The sequence below is a fragment of the Tarenaya hassleriana genome, unplaced genomic scaffold (genome assembly GCF_000463585.1).
Source record: "Tarenaya hassleriana unplaced genomic scaffold, ASM46358v1 Cleome626, whole genome shotgun sequence".
Classification (NCBI taxonomy): Eukaryota; Viridiplantae; Streptophyta; class Magnoliopsida; order Brassicales; family Cleomaceae; genus Tarenaya; species Tarenaya hassleriana.
The window spans coordinates 1-17899 of record NW_010968777.1 but is presented as its reverse complement, the minus strand read 5'-3'; the positions used below and the strand labels follow the sequence as shown (position 1 = coordinate 17899).

At 41.9% G+C, this 17899-nt stretch overlaps 5 protein-coding genes and 1 non-coding gene across 7 annotated transcripts; 4 read left to right on the top strand and 2 right to left on the bottom strand.

Annotated features, from left to right (window-relative positions):
• Positions 1-224: 224 nt before the first annotated feature.
• Positions 225-1554, bottom strand: LOC104800002 (autophagy-related protein 18a-like). Its single transcript, XM_010522699.2, has one exon. The coding sequence runs from the start codon at positions 1376-1378 to the stop codon at positions 383-385; it is 996 nt and encodes a 331-aa protein (XP_010521001.1). The 5' UTR covers positions 1379-1554; the 3' UTR covers positions 225-382.
• Positions 1555-1806: 252 nt separating this feature from the next.
• Positions 1807-1879, top strand: TRNAE-CUC. Its single transcript has one exon. It is a non-coding gene; the product is annotated as a tRNA-Glu (tRNA).
• A 307-nt stretch (positions 1880-2186) lies between these two features.
• LOC104800003 (universal stress protein PHOS34-like) lies at positions 2187-3415 on the top strand. The gene is made up of 4 exons (XM_010522701.2): positions 2187-2441; positions 2549-2643; positions 2907-3028; positions 3136-3415. Exons 1-4 carry the CDS (start codon positions 2258-2260, stop codon positions 3221-3223), a joined length of 489 nt encoding a protein of 162 aa, XP_010521003.1. The 5' UTR covers positions 2187-2257; the 3' UTR covers positions 3224-3415.
• Positions 3416-5072: 1657 nt separating this feature from the next.
• LOC104800001 (21 kDa protein-like) lies at positions 5073-5973 on the top strand. Its single transcript, XM_010522698.2, has one exon. The coding sequence runs from the start codon at positions 5278-5280 to the stop codon at positions 5845-5847; it is 570 nt and encodes a 189-aa protein (XP_010521000.1). The 5' UTR covers positions 5073-5277; the 3' UTR covers positions 5848-5973.
• Positions 5974-10918: 4945 nt separating this feature from the next.
• LOC104800000 (UDP-glucuronic acid decarboxylase 2-like) lies at positions 10919-14802 on the top strand. Of its 2 annotated transcripts, XM_019200888.1 has the most exons (8): positions 10919-11214; positions 12374-12431; positions 12606-13054; positions 13210-13357; positions 13842-13921; positions 14023-14106; positions 14183-14257; positions 14437-14802. In XM_019200888.1, exons 1-8 carry the CDS (start codon positions 11104-11106, stop codon positions 14734-14736), a joined length of 1305 nt encoding a protein of 434 aa, XP_019056433.1. In that variant the 5' UTR covers positions 10919-11103; the 3' UTR covers positions 14737-14802. The 2 variants fall into 2 exon arrangements, with proteins under 2 accessions (XP_019056433.1, XP_010520999.1); XM_010522697.2 differs by lacking the exon at positions 10919-11214 and having other exon boundaries at positions 12078-12532; positions 12707-13054.
• An 80-nt stretch (positions 14803-14882) lies between these two features.
• Positions 14883-16440, bottom strand: LOC104800005 (caffeoylshikimate esterase-like). Its single transcript, XM_019200889.1, has 5 exons — positions 16308-16440; positions 15914-16039; positions 15612-15749; positions 15434-15532; positions 14883-15318 (listed from the first exon to the last, which is right to left on the bottom strand). The coding sequence occupies exons 1-5, from the start codon at positions 16338-16340 to the stop codon at positions 14956-14958; spliced, it is 759 nt and encodes a 252-aa protein (XP_019056434.1). The 5' UTR covers positions 16341-16440; the 3' UTR covers positions 14883-14955.
• Between the last annotated feature and the right edge of the window lie 1459 nt (positions 16441-17899).

The following is a 17899-nucleotide window of genomic DNA, read 5'->3' as shown; positions in this document are numbered from 1 at the left end:
ACCCCTTCTTCGCTCCTTATTCTCCCAATTCCCCCTTTAAGCTTCTCATCGTCCATGCTAAACCTTCCGCCATCTCCGCCATCGGTCTCGCCGGTCCCGGTAATGTTACTTTTATTTTTTTGGTCGCACTCATGGAAACGATCTTTCGACTAAGAAATTTGGGATTTGATTTGGTTTTTGATTACTGCTTCTGAACATAGGATCTAAGCGATGTTTCAGGTAACAATGAATCCTACAATCCACAGGAGACTAAAGCTCGATGGGTATGGAACCCAGCAAGCGGATCAGCTCAGAATAGACTCCCGAAGTAACTAAAAGAACCTATCCACGTCTACGAACTTAAAGAGCTATCAATCAAAAGAGTAGCTAAACTACTACCAAGTTAAAAGCATTGCAATATCAAGTAGCAGCAGATTTTCACATTCCAATACCAAGGTCGTATTATCTTTAACGTCCTTGAGGCAAAGGCTAAGCGCGAAAGGCGTACCTCCTGGAGCAACGTACCATCGGCAGTGTTAAACAACCGAACCAGAGTGCCTTTGGTGCTCGCCGTGGCCAACAAGTGCCCGTCTTGCGTGAGCGCGAAACAAGCAATCCGTGAATCATGGGCCATGATGAACTTAGTCCGCTTCGACGCGTAATGCTCGACCCGAACTTGACCCTTCTGCAAACCAGGGCATACGAGCAACATCGCCCCAGCTCCCTGAGAAACGGAGCATAGACCCTTAGGATTCGCGATGGTCTCTATCTGATGCATCAGCTTCAGGTCGGCGAAGTTGTACACAAATATCTTCTGCTCGAGAACAACGACGATCCGATCCCTCCTGAGCCGGACCGCTCTCACATCGGACCTGAATGAGAGCTCGCCGATGCAGCGGCTCTGATGATCGTCCCAAATCATGACCTTATTGGGCGGATACTGCGGCTCGTGACCACCGCCAACGAAGGCCAGGATATTGCACCGAAAAAGCATCTCCACTACACCGACCCCACCGCCGCGATCGAAATCTCGCCGGAAGATCTCGCGAAAAGGGTCGCAGTTATAGATCCGGAAGCCGCGATCGGTGCCAGCAGCGAAGCAAGCGTGATCCTGGTTAAAGGAGAGGTAGAACAGGGAAGGCGGAGGCGTCGCCGGTGAATGCTGCGGCGGAGAGAGAGTGGTGTGAGCGTTGAGGTCCCTGTTGGGATCCAGTTGCCGAGTGAGCTCCTCGTCCTGGAGACTCATGGAGGAGAAGGAATCGAGAGAGTCGGTGGGGTCGTGGCGATCCTGGGGCGGGAGAAGAGGAGGAGCTGAATCGGAGGCGGAGGTGGAATTAGGGTTTGAATCGGAATCAGGGTTTTGCCAAGCAGGAGAGGAGAAAGCGGAGACGGTGGCCATGGAAGAGAGATTTTGGAGGATTCTAGAGAAATCGGAATTCGGATAGAAGCGGCGTGGATAAGAAAAACAAAAAGGAATAAGATACGAGACGTGAGCACGGCTTCGTGCTTTCCTCAACGTCTCGTCAAGATTTTGTTTACAGTATTCCGTTGTTTTTTTTTTCTCCTCCCAATGCAATATTCCTTCCAAAACTCTGTGTAATTTAAACAGAAAACAATGCATTTCAATAGTAATTATATTTCAATATATCAATTTATTATCTACAAATATCTAAAAAAAATATGCAACGCAACATTAAGAGTTTTGAAGTGATTACAAGGCTGTTGGCCTTCAGCCACGGTGAAGTTGACGAGGGAGTTGCCTCGACGGTGGCTTCGGTGAAATTTAACAGTATTCTATGTTTACATATTTTTTCCCTGAAACACGGATCCGTTGTAGTCTAGATGGTTAGGATACTCGGCTCTCACCCGAGAGACCCGGGTTCGAGTCCCGGCAACGGAAATTTTTTAATTATATTTTTATTAAAAATATAAAATCAGAGAATGTGATTTCATGGGCCTAGTCCATTCTCGGCCCATTTGTAATACATCCATTTTTTTTGGGAAGAAACGCCGTCGACAACACGACAAAACGGGCTAGATGTTCTTCCATACTCGCACTGCGGCGGCCACGTCATTAAAGTTCGAAAAAGTTAAAAAAGAAAGAAAAAAAAAAGGAGGAAGGCAAGTTTCGTATTCATCTTGCACACCCCCACATGTCACTGTGCTTAAAACCCTTCTCCAGCTTCGGATTCTTCCACCATTATCGAGCGTTATCCTCACGCACGCACACAAGCCCAGCCAGCACCAATAGCCTGAGATTAAAGCAGAGAGAGCAGCCATGGCTACGGGAGATCACAAGCAGTTGATGATCGTCGGCGTCGACGAGAGCGAGCCGAGCATCTACGCCCTCGAGTGGACTCTCGACCACTTCTTCGCTCCTTATTCTCCCAATTCCCCCTTTAAGCTTCTCATCGTCCATGCTAAACCTTCCGCCATCTCCGCCATCGGTCTCGCCGGTCCCGGTAATGTTACTTTTATTTTTTTGGTCGCACTCATGGAAACGATCTTTCGACTAAGAAATTTGGGATTTGATTTGGTTTTTGATTACTGCTTCTGACGGTTTTTCTAGGAACTGCGGAGGTTGTGCCTTTTGTTGACGCCGATTTGAAGAAGATTGCTGCCAGAGTCGTTGAGAAAGCTAAGGAGATTTGTCACAGCAGATCGGTACTCGATCATTGTCTCCCGTTTTTCATTTTTTTTTAATGGAAATCACGTCTCTGTTTCCTTTCGGTCATAATTGCTATTCGATGATTTCCGTACGAAGGATAGTCTCTATGTATAGTTATTGTGGTTGTGGACTGTAGAATGCTTGTTCTTGTACCTTGTTGCACGAATTCTGAATGAGAGGAAAGTACAGTAGAAAAACTTTTAAGCTTAGTATTACGATAGTATCATTGTTCGTAATGAACACGGGAGATGCTCTGCAGGTAAGCGACGCGACAGTGGAAGTAATAGAAGGGGATGCCCGAAATGTACTCTGTGAAGTTGTGGAGAGACACCATGCTTCTGTTCTGGTCGTAGGCAGCCACGGGTACGGAGCTATCAAGAGGTATGTGCTCATCTTTAAACCCTTTCAGTCGCCATGATTCTGTCCTCTCTTCTTAGAAGACGACACTCACTCCCTAAATGGATACAAATTCCTCGTCTCTTTGGCAGGGCGGTGCTGGGGAGCGTGAGCGACTACTGTGCTCACCACGCTCATTGCTCGGTCATGATCGTGAAGAAGCCTAAGATCAAGGGCTGAATCTACAAACTAAGACTGCCCCCCGAAACCACCAATAAATTCGGCAAAAGCACAAAATATGAGCTGTTTGCCGTGAAAGAATCAAGAAACCTATAAATCTGGGTTCGTGTGTAGTTGTTGCTTGTATGTTGTCTTAAATCCAACCAATCAGGGTTTATCCCTTCTAGTTTGACCACAATTACGCTTCTCTAATTCTCTTGCTTACACGACCCAATCGTATGGGCCTTGTAGATCTTTTGTTTCCCCACAATAATATGATGTCTAACGTTTCTAGTTAAAAATTTCCAATTCTCACATAAAAAATAAAAGAGGTTTTTGTGATGATGACGATACATATTATCTCTGACTTGTGCTTTTCCTTAACTCAGAATCCTGACCGTTGATTGTTAAGATCATACGGAAACCACCAATGATTATTGCCATCCAAATGTTAGGTTTGGAAGTTGAAACACATCAAGTGGCAGACATAAGCTCTGGCATATAGAATCAATACACTGCTATTAATACTCATAACTCGAATTTTCGTAATAAAAAAGTTTTGTTAAAAACTTGCTCTTGCTTCAAGAAACGAGATTAGAAGGCCAGACGAAACTTGAAGGTCCAATCCAATCACGTGTTTTCATTTGTCAGTTGTCACTTTGTATTATGGCCCCTCAACAGCAACTCCTCTTCAAGGAATGCATGCATCTTTTTCTTTTCATTTTTTTTTTCATCTTTATGACTTTAAACTTGAATCTATGGGGAGAAAATATAATCAAATCAAATAATCTAATATTACGTCTCATAAATCGCATTTTACTAAAAGATCGCATTTTACTAAAAGAAAATCAATTAAATTCGTACAATCAAAACAAATAATCAAATAAAAATATGTTGACGGAGTCTTTTTTTTTTGGTAACTAAATATTTTAGATTAAGACTCAGATTAATGTCGAGGTCGATGATCAACCATATGGTTTAGAATATACGTTCTCTCTTCAAATCTGATGTTTAAATTCGGGACGAAACAAAAATTTTACGTTTCGTTGTAGTGATTGAACTATCCAAATTCAGATTTGACTGATGTCATCATAGACACATGATAGTCCTATATATATATATATATATATATATATATATAAATAAATAAAAGGATGGAAATCATTTTCGGGATCATGATAAATCAATACGAATAAATTCAATATCATGTCATATAAATGAATATTGATAACGATACGTAATCAAAGCTAGTAAGGAATAAAACCTAATCATTTACCCTTCGTAATTATAACTTGGATCCGACACCGACAAATGGAGTTCCATACCGTAACTTACATTTCACATCCACAAACCCTATTCTGAATCTTCCAAGTCCTCTTCGCCATATATAATAATATCCCACTCCCACTCTCTCTTCTAATCGCATATTGCAAAAGATACAGAGACCAAACAAAAAAATTTCCGACACGCCCAATGAGTTCTTTGATCACAATCACGATTCTCTTCTCTCTCTTGATCGTACAACCGAATCCATCGTTGGCGTCAAAACGCAATCGCAGCTACGTCAGAAACGCATGTAGTGTCACTCTATACAAAGAACTCTGCATCCGATCGCTAACGCCGTTCTCAGCCTTGGCCAAGAACAGCCCAAGCAAGTGGGCCCGAGCCGGATTCAGATTTGACTGATGTCATCATAGACACATGATAGTCCTATATATATATATATATATATATATATATATAAATAAATAAAAGGATGGAAATCATTTTCGGGATCATGATAAATCAATACGAATAAATTCAATATCATGTCATATAAATGAATATTGATAACGATACGTAATCAAAGCTAGTAAGGAATAAAACCTAATCATTTACCCTTCGTAATTATAACTTGGATCCGACACCGACAAATGGAATTCCATACCGTAACTTACATTTCACATCCACAAACCCTATTCTGAATCTTCCAAGTCCTCTTCGCCATATATAATAATATCCCACTCCCACTCTCTCTTCTAATCGCATATTGCAAAAGATACAGAGACCAAACAAAAAAAATTCCGACACGCCCAATGAGTTCTTTGATCACAATCACGATTCTCTTCTCTCTCTTGATCGTACAGCCGAATCCATCGTTGGCGTCAAAACGCAATCGCAGCTACGTCAGAAACGCATGTAGTGCCACTCTATACAAAGAACTCTGCGTCCGATCGCTAACGCCGTTCTCAGCCTTGGCCAAGAACAGCCCAAGCAAGTGGGCCCGAGCCGGAGTCGCCGTGACCATAACGGATACCAAACACGCCCTCAGACGCATCGTGGAAACGCGGCGTTCAGCGGTCGTCGGGAAACGCGACGGCTTGGCGTTGTCGGACTGCAGGGAGCTGTTCCAGGACGCGCTGGACGAGCTCCACAGGTCCCTCGGGGTTCTGCGGACGCTGAACTCGACCGCGTCCCAGACGCAGATCAGCGACATGACGACGTGGGTCAGCACCGCCCTCACGGATCAGGACACGTGTCTTGATGGGTTCGAAGGGTCGAGTTCATCGACGGCTAAGATCATCCGGAGGAGGGTGACTATTGCTATGTACTTTACGAGTAATGCGCTTGCGCTAGTTAACAAGCTTGCGGCCGCTGGTGTGTAGATTTAATTATTCCACACATTTAGACATGTCATTTAATAAGGTGATGTTACGTATTAAAAAGCAATCAATTATATCTGTGATTATAAAGATGTGTAATAATAAGTGGCACAGCCGTGTCTTATCGTCGCTATCTCCAATTAAGTTAGTGGATCTATCTCCAATTAAGTTATCCCCCATTTGTGGCTCAGAAATTGAAACTAGCGCAGCAGGATCTATTCTCAAGCCCGACCCCTACACGTGTTGCTACAGAGCAGGACCTCCGAGCTCAATGGATGATGCTTGTCACGGCAGAAGAGGCTTTCTACAGACAGAAATCAAGGATAAACTGGTTGCAAATGGGGGATAAGAACACACGGTACTTTCATAAGGTGGTCAAGGCCAGAACTCTGAAAAATCACGTCTATTTTTTGGAGGATGAAGCTGGTAACAGATTGCAATCGAGGGCAGAGATCAAGCAACATGTAGTGGACTATTTTGTCAATCAAATTGGTCGGAGAGATATATCCACTGAGCCACCATCTGTTGAACTACTGAGAGAGCTTATTCCATTTGAATGTCCGGATGAGGTTGCGGCTATCCTTACGGCCGTGCCGACTGGGGAAGATATTAAGCAATGTTTGTTTGCCATGGCTAACAATAAGGCCCCGGGGCCGGATGGTTTTCCTAAAGAATTTTTTGTCTCTACTTGGGAAACGACGGGGAAACTAGTTACAGAGGCTGTACAGGAGTTTTTTCAGACAGGCAAATTGTTGGGACAATTAAATGCCACGATAATTACATTGGTTCCCAAGAAACCAGGGGCAGTGGTGTTGAAAGACTTCCGACCTATTAGTTGTTGCAATACCGTCTACAAGCTCATATCCACATTGCTAGCGAAGAAATTAAAGCTGATCCTACAGGCTGTAATCTCGCCAAATCAAGGAGCTTTTCTCAAGGGAAGATTGATGTTAGAAAATATCCTATTGGCCACAGAACTTGTGCGAGAATATAATAGGCCAAGTGCAACCAAACGTGCAATGTTGAAGCTTGATTTGAGGAAAGCTTTTGACTCGGTTAGTTGGGAATTCATCACTAGAATACTTCGAGCACTAAACCTGCCTGAGTCTTTCATCGAACAGATTGCAACATGCATGGGAACCCCTAAATTTTCAGTGGCTGTAAATGGAGAATTGGCTGGATATTTCAAGGGAAGGCAAGGCCTTCGGCAAGGGGACCCCATCTCCCCAATCACTGTTGTTCAATGTAACCCCGAAACCCTGACCAAGAGCCTCCACTAACTTCTCCGGCGTCTGGACGTTCACTGCTTCCATTAACGTAAATGTAGAAGCTGGAAGTTTGACGCTTCTTTCGCACAATCTGGTGATGTCATGGTATTCACAAAGGGTGACAACCAATCCTTACTGCAAGTAAAGGAGCTCCTGGATTCTTTCAGCAAGTATTCAGGTTTGCACCTCAATATGACAAAGACGGAGATTTTCCTCGGTGGGCTATCAACACAAGAGGCCTCGGAGATTAGTGTGCTGACAGGATTCCAAGTAGGATCGCTGCCGGTTCGTTACTTGGGCATCCCACTCAGCCACACTCGCCTTACCAAGGCAGACTACCAACCCCTCATGGAGAAAATCAAGGCAAAGCTAACTACGTGGACAACCAGGCATCTGTCTTATGCAGGTAGAGTCCAGCTAGTTAGCTCTGTCATCTACGGGCAAATTAATGCTTGGGGGATGGTCTTCCTACTGCCGAAGTTTTTCACGAAACAAGTAGACAGCCTATGTTCGAGCTTCCTATGGTCTGGTAACCCCACTGGTTCCGGTGGACGTCGGGTCTCATGGGCAAACATTTGTAAACCCAAGCGAGAAGGAGGGTTGGGTCTGCGAAGTGTTGCTGATTACAATACCGCTTTTCGATTAAAACTAATCTGGATTTTGTTCAGTCAGGCTCTTTATGGGTTGCTTGGACAAAAGAAAATATCTTCAAGGTGAAGGGATTCTGGAACACGGTACCATCTCCTCGCTTCTCTTGGAATCTGCGGAAATTATTAGGATTGAAAGAGTTGGCTCAACAATTCATCCGAATCAGGCTTGGTAATGGTGCAAGAACTCTATTTTGGCATGACCCTTGGACTTCTCTAGGACCATTGATCAATTACATTGGAGATGCGGGACCTCGTAGCTTTCGTATTCCGCTCTATGCGACTGTCCGAAGTGCTGTAAATGGAAGTGGCTGGGCTTTACCGAGTGCAAGATCGGATAGGCAGCAAGCCTTCCTTACCTTGTTATCGACTATACCACCACCACAGGAGAATGATGAGCAGGACCAGACATTATGGAAATACGCAGCTGATGATTACAGAGACTATTTCCTCACTAGCCGAACTTGGGACCATATCCGACAACATGATGATTTGGTACAGTGGCATCAAATTGCTTGGTTTCCTAAAGCCATCCCTAGGTATGCTTTTCTCACTTGGCAGGTCATGTTGGGCCGGTTACCTACTAAAGACAGGTTGCATAGATGGGGAGTGATAACAGAGGCATCATGTGTTCTATGTGACGCGACAGAGGAGACACATCTGCACTTGTTTTTCCAATGCAGATATAGCAATCAGGTTTGGATGTATTACGCAAGACTTTGTGGTCAAAGGCCACCCTCAAACATTGACCAATGCATGGATTGGGTAGGAAATGCATCACAAAGCGAAGGAAGAGACAACAAACGAATCATCCAGTTCCTCGTACAAACAACGATATATGAGTTATGGAAGGAAAGAAATCATCGAATCTTTCGAGGGAGACGAAGATCAATTGAACACACACGTTGGAAGGTGGACCGGACTATTCGGAATATTTTGCTATCTATCAAAGGAAATTCCCGTAATGATAGGAGATCTTTACTTGCAGATTGGTATTACTTGACGCGAGAAACACGACATTAATCAAATAGCTTGTTTTCTACCTTAGTTACCATTTCCTAGTGGGTTCCAAATCTTTTGTATGCAAACAATTGTTCGGATGTAACTTTTCGGTATATAATACAAATCACCTCTTACCAAAAAAAAAAAAGTTAGTGGATACTACATGAATATCGCTGTTTTGTTTTATATATGCTTTCGCTGATTATAATATATATATATATATGTATATATAGACACGTACGTGTGAGGTACTGTATATATATATATATAAATAAATGCTAGATCGATTTTTAGTTTCAACGCCTATTGGGCCGGTGAGTGGTTTTAATGGGCCATCCGTTATCTATGATTTGGGCCTTTTCTATGGAAATTTGAGCGCGACATGTGGGGTCCAGTATCGTCGGCCGTATCTAAAACCTAACGAGCTTGGAGGGGAAGTGGGTGTCGACGAGTTTGACTCGATGACGGAAAAAACACAGTTTCATCCGACGGACAGGACAATGCCACCTGGCTGCTTTTGCTGCCATCGGATCTGTTTGATTTGGTTGCCTCCCCCGGTTCTTTGCATTGCGAACAAAACATGTCACATAACATAATAAAGCCATGTGTTGTGTTGTTTGAATATATAAAAAATAAAGCTGAAACACCATGACAATCCATTGTTTTTTTTTTAAATGTAAATATATTAATCAATTACAAATACATCACGGTTGCAAAACCTTATATCAAAATTGAAAACATCCACAGCAGAGGATAGTATAAAAAAAGCCAAAAATAGCTAAAGATGTTACGGTGGTCTTGTTAAATAAAACTAATCTTGCAAGAGTAGGTTCGATGACAATCCATTGTTTTTTTGTTAACGGGATTAATTTTAAGATCTCGTTTACCAAAAATCAAATTAATTTTGAGATCGAAAATCAGTTCACTATTTTTCAAGTTCGAATTTAGGATAGGATAAATGTTTTGTACCTCCGTTTATCTAAGTTTGAATTGCATGACAACCCATTATTTCTCACTCGTTCTCATATTTTACCCTTTTCCTGATATTCCTGAATATATATCTTATTATAATCAGCTCGAATGATTTTTTTTTTTTTTATATATATATACAGATTCAAGCAGACTAAGAATTCCATACATTAAATTAAATAAACAATAATAATAATATATCGTCCGGGGTAAAAAAAAAGGTGCGGGAGGAGGAGGGTGCAGAAAACGTGGTTATTATAGAGCGCCACGTGGCATGTACATGTTAATGTTTATAAGCCAAGCCTACCCCAGCTCGCGGGGTTTCCAACAGTCTTCTTATTTAGTCCATTATTAACTAATGATAATATTAATTACTCCAACATGACAAACAACCCACCTACAAATTCGGTAAATCATGCATGCATCTACTGCTAATCAATTCATCTCATATATATATATATATATATATATTCTTATATATATAGATTAAAGAAAAAAAATCACGATGTTAACTTTTTCCCAATACTCATATATATATAGTGGTGTGCATCATATATAATGATTTGGTGTATATATAGAAAAAAAAAATACATAAATAATAAATAGATTCCTGCAAAATAGAGTAGTCCACCAAATGATATGAGATGATATGCCCACCATATCACGCAATACAATACTCTAATACGTAATGTTCATTTTGAAAATGGTAATAAATTAGAAATGTTGTAATATATTGCTACTTAAATATATATTTGGATTGGTTTAGATTTTTTTTTTTGGGTCGCGGTTTCCTTTTCTAGAACATAAAATTTATAATTTTTATTTTTTAATGTTGGACAAAATCGTATAAAAATATTAATTTTACTTGATTTATTTCTTATTTTAAGTCTTCAATATGATATGTTGAACAAAATAACAAAATTTTATCCCCATCTTTTCGATTTTTTGTGTCTTCTTCTCCATCCGTCGATTTCTTAATTACACCAATTTAATTGACGGTTTTATTTGGTATTGTATTTAATCTCTTGCTCATGAATTATAGAATTCAAGACTACATAATTCTTTAATTGATTCGGCTTGCCAATTTATTTCCGAAGAAGTAATTGCAGGGGTATTGACGTAATAATGGCGAACAACGGGCCTTGACTGTAACGCCTCCTCTACTTAAATACACAAAGTCCATTCGCATTTCACTCCCGTTCAAGGTCGATTCAGTCCCCGCCGAGTTCGACTCGGAGATTTTCCCAGAAACTAAAGACAACCCGGGAAATTTTCTATACGATTACTTTCGCTCTCTCTCTTCCTTCTGGATCGAAAAATCTCTTCTCTGTGCTCAAACTTGATTCGAAGAAAGAGATAACGAGACGAAGAAGATGGCATCCGAGCTGATGTACCGGCGATACGAGACGGACCAGCCTTCCGTCGACGCTTACTACCCGAAACCCATTAAGCCATGGTTCTTCGTGACTCGTTCCATCCGTTACATGCTCTCTTATTTAGTCCATTATTAACTAATGATAATATTAATTACTCCAACATGACAAACAACCCACCTACAAATTCGGTAAATCATGCATGCATCTACTGCTAATCAATTCATCTCATATATATATATATATATATATATATTCTTATATATATAGATTAAAGAAAAAAAATCACGATGTTAACTTTTTCCCAATACTCATATATATATAGTGGTGTGCATCATATATAATGATTTGGTGTATATATAGAAAAAAAAAATACATAAATAATAAATAGATTCCTGCAAAATAGAGTAGTCCACCAAATGATATGAGATGATATGCCCACCATATCACGCAATACAATACTCTAATACGTAATGTTCATTTTGAAAATGGTAATAAATTAGAAATGTTGTAATATATTGCTACTTAAATATATATTTGGATTGGTTTAGATTTTTTTTTTTTGGGTCGCGGTTTCCTTTTCTAGAACATAAAATTTATAATTTTTATTTTTTAATGTTGGACAAAATCGTATAAAAATATTAATTTTACTTGATTTATTTCTTATTTTAAGTCTTCAATATGATATGTTGAACAAAATAACAAAATTTTATCCCCATCTTTTCGATTTTTTGTGTCTTCTTCTCCATCCGTCGATTTCTTAATTACACCAATTTAATTGACGGTTTTATTTGGTATTGTATTTAATCTCTTGCTCATGAATTATAGAATTCAAGACTACATAATTCTTTAATTGATTCGGCTTGCCAATTTATTTCCGAAGAAGTAATTGCAGGGGTATTGACGTAATAATGGCGAACAACGGGCCTTGACTGTAACGCCTCCTCTACTTAAATACACAAAGTCCATTCGCATTTCACTCCCGTTCAAGGTCGATTCAGTCCCCGCCGAGTTCGACTCGGAGATTTTCCCAGAAACTAAAGACAACCCGGGAAATTTTCTATACGATTACTTTCGCTCTCTCTCTTCCTTCTGGATCGAAAAATCTCTTCTCTGTGCTCAAACTTGATTCGAAGAAAGAGATAACGAGACGAAGAAGATGGCATCCGAGCTGATGTACCGGCGATACGAGACGGACCAGCCTTCCGTCGACGCTTACTACCCGAAACCCATTAAGCCATGGTTCTTCGTGACTCCTTCCATCCGTTACATGCTCCGGGAACAGAGGCTTGTCTTCGTCCTCGTCGGCATTGCCATTGCCACCTTGGGTTTCACCATTTTCCCTCGCTCCACTCAACCCATCCCCTACTCGGATCCGTTTTCCGGGTACGGGCTCCGGTCTGAGTCTTCGTACCTTACGGCGTTCCAGGCGCAGAAGAAGCCAAGCTTCGAGTACCTGAACCGGATCTTCGTCCTCGTCGGCATTGCCATTGCCACCTTGGGTTTCACCATTTTCCCTCGCTCCACTCAACCCATCCCCTACTCGGATCCGTTTTCCGGGTACGGGCTCCGGTCTGAGTCTTCGTACCTTACGGCGTTCCAGGCGCAGAAGAAGCCAAGCTTCGAGTACCTGAACCGGATCGGGTCAGCGGGTGGTAAGATTCCTCTGGGGCTGAAACGCAAGGGCCTCCGGATCGTGGTGACGGGTGGGGCCGGGTTCGTCGGGTCGCACCTCGTGGACCGTCTGATCGCGAGAGGGGACAACGTGATCGTCGTCGACAACTTCTTCACCGGTCGGAAAGAGAACGTGATGCACCATTTCGGCAACCCGAATTTCGAACTCATCCGCCATGATGTTGTGGAGCCGCTCCTTCTGGAGGTTGATCAGATCTACCACTTGGCGTGTCCTGCTTCTCCCGTCCACTACAAGTTCAATCCCGTCAAGACCATCATATCCTTTCAAATGATTGCTTTCAATTCCGCTTTTTGTCTCGAATTCCGGAACTGCGTGCTCGAATGTGAATTCCGGGTTCCATCTCGATTCTATGTTTTTGAATTGTTGTGTTCGTTGTGGGTGTTGTTCCTTGACTGGCGTGAGGGTCATACAAGACGAATGTGGTAGGAACGCTGAACATGCTGGGTCTGGCGAAGAGGGTCGGAGCCAGATTTCTTCTGACGAGTACCAGCGAGGTGTACGGAGATCCTCTTCAGCACCCGCAGGTGGAGACTTACTGGGGCAACGTTAATCCCATCGGTAATACCCCCGTTATCTTCCTAATCATTTCCGTAGCCTCCCCGATTTTTCAATTGTCCCCATTGCGCTTTGTCTATTCTGATCCAGTCGTTCATACTCCCTCTATGATCGGAATTCGGAATCTGAAAACGCGCGTGATCGTGCCAACCTCGGGAACGTGACATGATGACGTTTTCTTTGATGAGCCACTTTGTCCGTTCTCTTTGGTTGTGTTTTGATTTTTCCTCGTCCGTGTCGGGAAGAGGCGCACGTGTTAGCACATAGGGCGTAGGGTCGCATTGGTAATTGGTTGAAACAGGAGTTTTTATGGTGCGGTTCATGTGCTGTGGGTTCCGATCTGGTCCCATGATGCACAGACAGAAACCAAACCTTAAATAGCGGGTCTTCATGACGGTGGACCGCACACCCGATAATATCTTCTACTGACTGTAGATTTGACGGAGGAAACATGGGTTATGACGGGAATGTCGTAATGTGGACACAGGAGTTCGGAGTTGTTACGACGAGGGAAAGCGGACAGCTGAAACGCTGACAATGGACTACCACAGGGGCGCCAACGTCGAGGTCAGTTTGGTCGAAGCCAATCAATTACTGATAACGTCCCAATGAGAAGGAAGAGCTGATGCAAACTTGGTGGTGTCTTCTTCTTCGTGGATGGGTTGCAGGTCAGGATTGCTCGTATATTCAACACGTATGGCCCCAGGATGTGCATCGATGACGGCCGCGTGGTTAGCAACTTCGTTGCGCAGGTAATTAATTACACTATCAAAATTATGAAAAGGGTTGCAAATGATGGGGTTTAATCGGTAATATTGAATGGAGCAGGCGCTGAGAAAAGAACCGTTGACTGTTTATGGTGATGGGAAGCAGACAAGGAGCTTCCAGTATGTCTCTGACCTGGTAAGGGTTTTGCTTTCTTCCCCTAATTACCAATTTATAAAATCGGAAATTCAACAAAAGTAGTGCACCTTCAACAGGTGGAGGGGGTATGTCTCTGACCTGGTAAGGGTTTTGCTTTCTTCCCCTAATTACCAATTTATAAAATCGGAAATTCAACAAAAGTAGTGCACCTTCAACAGGTGGAGGGGCTGATGAGGTTGATGGAGGGAGAGCATGTGGGGCCGTTCAACCTGGGGAACCCGGGTGAGTTCACAATGCTGGAGCTGGCTCAGGTGGTGCAAGAGGCGATAGACCCGAATGCCAAGATAGAGTTCAGACCCAACACAGAGGACGATCCCCACAAGAGGAAACCAGACATCACCAGAGCCAAGGAGCTTCTCGGTTGGGAGCCTAAGGTCTCTCTCCGCCACGGCCTTCCCCTTATGGTCTCTGACTTCCGCCTCCGCATCTTCGGCGACCACAACTCCTCCTCCGCCTGAACGGCCACTCTTTCGTCTTAAAATGTTATTTCTGGTTTTGATTTCTGTGTTGTCATTCTTGTAATTGTAGCAGGACGACTTTAAAAATCTTTTGTTTTCCCTTTTTGCTACCACACAACTTTCTCGTTATTTTTAGGGCCAATAGCAATATTGCATTACCCCTAAAAACAACAACAATGTCTGTCTCCTCAGGACAAGTTCATCCATTATTGTTGTTTATTACATAGCGGAGCGATGGAGCAAACGGCCACCGTTCAATCCGCAGAGGAGACTGCCCTGTGACCGTTTAGGTCTCTTTTCTCCGTCAGTTGCCTTCTTGGCTGAGAAGTTAAAGTCGTGGCGGATGGGAGTGACGGTGAGGGAAGCAGCGTCGCCGGTACGGAGGTCGAGCCAGGAGACGATGTCAGCAAAGACGAGGTCAACGTTGTGGTCGGGCTCACCTGACGTCAGCGCATGCCACATTCCAGGGTAAAGCTTAATGGTCTTGTCTATGCTGCTTGCTTTCTCGTACAATGCTTTGCTTATCTCTGGGTCTGTCACCGTGTCTGCCTCCCCATGCAGCACCAAGAACGGCATTGTTATCTACATGATATTGTATCGGATATCGGGATTCACATTGTCAGTCCAAATCCCGGGATTAAAACTCAGTTATCCGAGAAAGAAACCAAAAGGGTAGGGGGGAAATGGTAATCATCACCTCATGAAGAGTGTCTTCGAGGTTCATGCTGGTTCGGAGCATTTCGAGGGCAGTTTTGAGCCTGGGCTTGTCCTGGTATGTCAGCTTGTTGTTCCTAACCTGCATCGGATCAAACATGAGTTTTATGAAAAGTGATTCATTTTCATTCAACTGTACGTTTCAGACAGAGAGAAGAGACCTCTTCTCGCTTGATGGGGTCCTTGAAGGCAGCGTCGATGACATCCTTTGTTGGAACAATCTTCCACTTGGGAATGATCTCTTCCACTCTTGTCAGCAGATTTATCACCACCGGATGCGGCTTCACTTTCTCTGATATCTACAAAAAAGATGCATTTACCAACGCTATCTACATATGAACTTTCCTTTTTTTTTGGTCTAACATCATCAACAGATCTTTGTCTGAACCGGGCACTTAGGACATCATTTCATAATAGCTGTTTATATAATACTGAGGACTATATAACAGGGTTTTAACCTTACACATTGGAGCGACAAGAATGGCACCATTCCAGAAGGAAGGGTCTTTCTTGTGAAGCAACAGGGCCACTGCGCCTCCCATTGATTCCCCATACAAGAATCGCCCTTTCTCCCTGTATCCTTCCTTTGCTGCAACAGGGATAACAAAAAGAGAAAAGAAAAAAAAAAGTTTTACGTTCAACCCACAAGCAAAAATTCAGGCATAGTACCTTTTTTTTTATAATTGGTATGTTCCTTGATATATATATATGGTTATATCCTAAATTGTATATTCCTTGACGCAGCTCACGTTTTATAGAATAATATTATTATTATTGGTTCAGTTGGTAGTTTCTTAGAGAAAACACGTTTTGAGCTTACAATTACAACAGGAGAAGAAGAAGATGGCCAAGCATACCACAGATAGAGGTGTAATAGTTGAAGCAGTCATTTACAATGTTGGCGAACTTCTTGATGTAGCAGCGGGCGCCCTTGGACCGACCGTGGCCTTCGTAGTCCATCCCAAACACCGCGTACCCTGCTGAAGCCATTCTGATTCCGCATTCTATATATATATTTTTTTAAAATTATCACCAAAATTATGTGAGTATTCACACTCAATCAGTATCTTAGCATTCTATACCTTCCTAGCATTTTTTTGTTGTTGAAAACAGCAACACTTCTTTTATTCTACGCTGATCTATCTATGCACCCCGTGCACAAGACTAATGAATTGGAAGATTAAGTACTCGTAGACAAAGGTGGAGTAACCTCAAACCTTTAACATGTACAAGTTTGGATTCTAGACAAGAAAATAAATAGGAGGGTAGTTTTCAACTTCCCAAATAAGGCAATATACTAAGAACAGAAAGTAACAACTCAAAAGAGTCAATTAGGAGATTTTAAAAAGCTCAATAAAGTTTCCCTAATCAAGATTCAAGACCAATCTTTTTGTGGATTGTTGTACCACCCACACCTACCGATTAGACTATGAATTCCACAATAAAAAAAGGGACACCAGACGTTTAATTCACGTCTCTATGTTGATTGTCGCTATCTACCACGCAACTATAATACAAGGTATTCAAGTTTAGTAAGGAGTGTATATTTTAAACCACGTAAATGTTTCTTGTCTCCGAGATTAGTCTGGACCTCAATATAATACACTCCATTACAAAAAAGAACTATAATACAAGGCCCATGGAGTCAAATACCAAGGTGACGAGGATTAATCCCCTCATCAGAACAACTACTCAATCGCATACTTTTCATCTTATCAACCAAAAAAAAATCGAAAAGGCTAATTTATGGTGTATTGAAAAGAACAGAACATTGATGTAAAACATCAAAAGGAAGAAAAGTTGTCATGGGTTTCTTGTTGACGACAAGGACATGTCAATAGAGTTGCATAATTAATGTATTCACCATTGTAATGCATAATCAAGATATCTATTAAGCAACACCTCTCACGAAAGGAAAAAAAAAACTCTAACCAAGATACTAAAAACATATAGATAACAGGTGAGGAGACACGTGGAGACAATTGCAGTTTGATATGAAAGATACGAAGAAGACAAATGCAAAAATGCAGATATGCATATACTGATACAGCGGCGGCAGCTTTATCTTTTTCATCTTCTCGCCTTGTTCTATTTAGTTGGAATCATTCTCCACAAACATCATGTTATCATCTATTTAAAATAATATTTATTAAATATTTGAAATATGTACAATATATATCTTATCAAATGAGTGGGTTACCCATATCTTTTTTTTTAAATATAATATTATAAGATGGAATATATATTGAGGATTAGGACGATGACGCCCATGTTCTTCTGCAACGATCAGGATTCAGAAATTGGAGATATATGTAATATTTAAAAAGGAAACTGCAGATATAATAATATATTCTCTAAAAATTATGATGGGAAGAGGGGCAGAGAGATGAGAGAGAGAGAGCAATAAAGAGGGGGAGTAAATTACCTCTCATGAAGCCACTGCACTCCA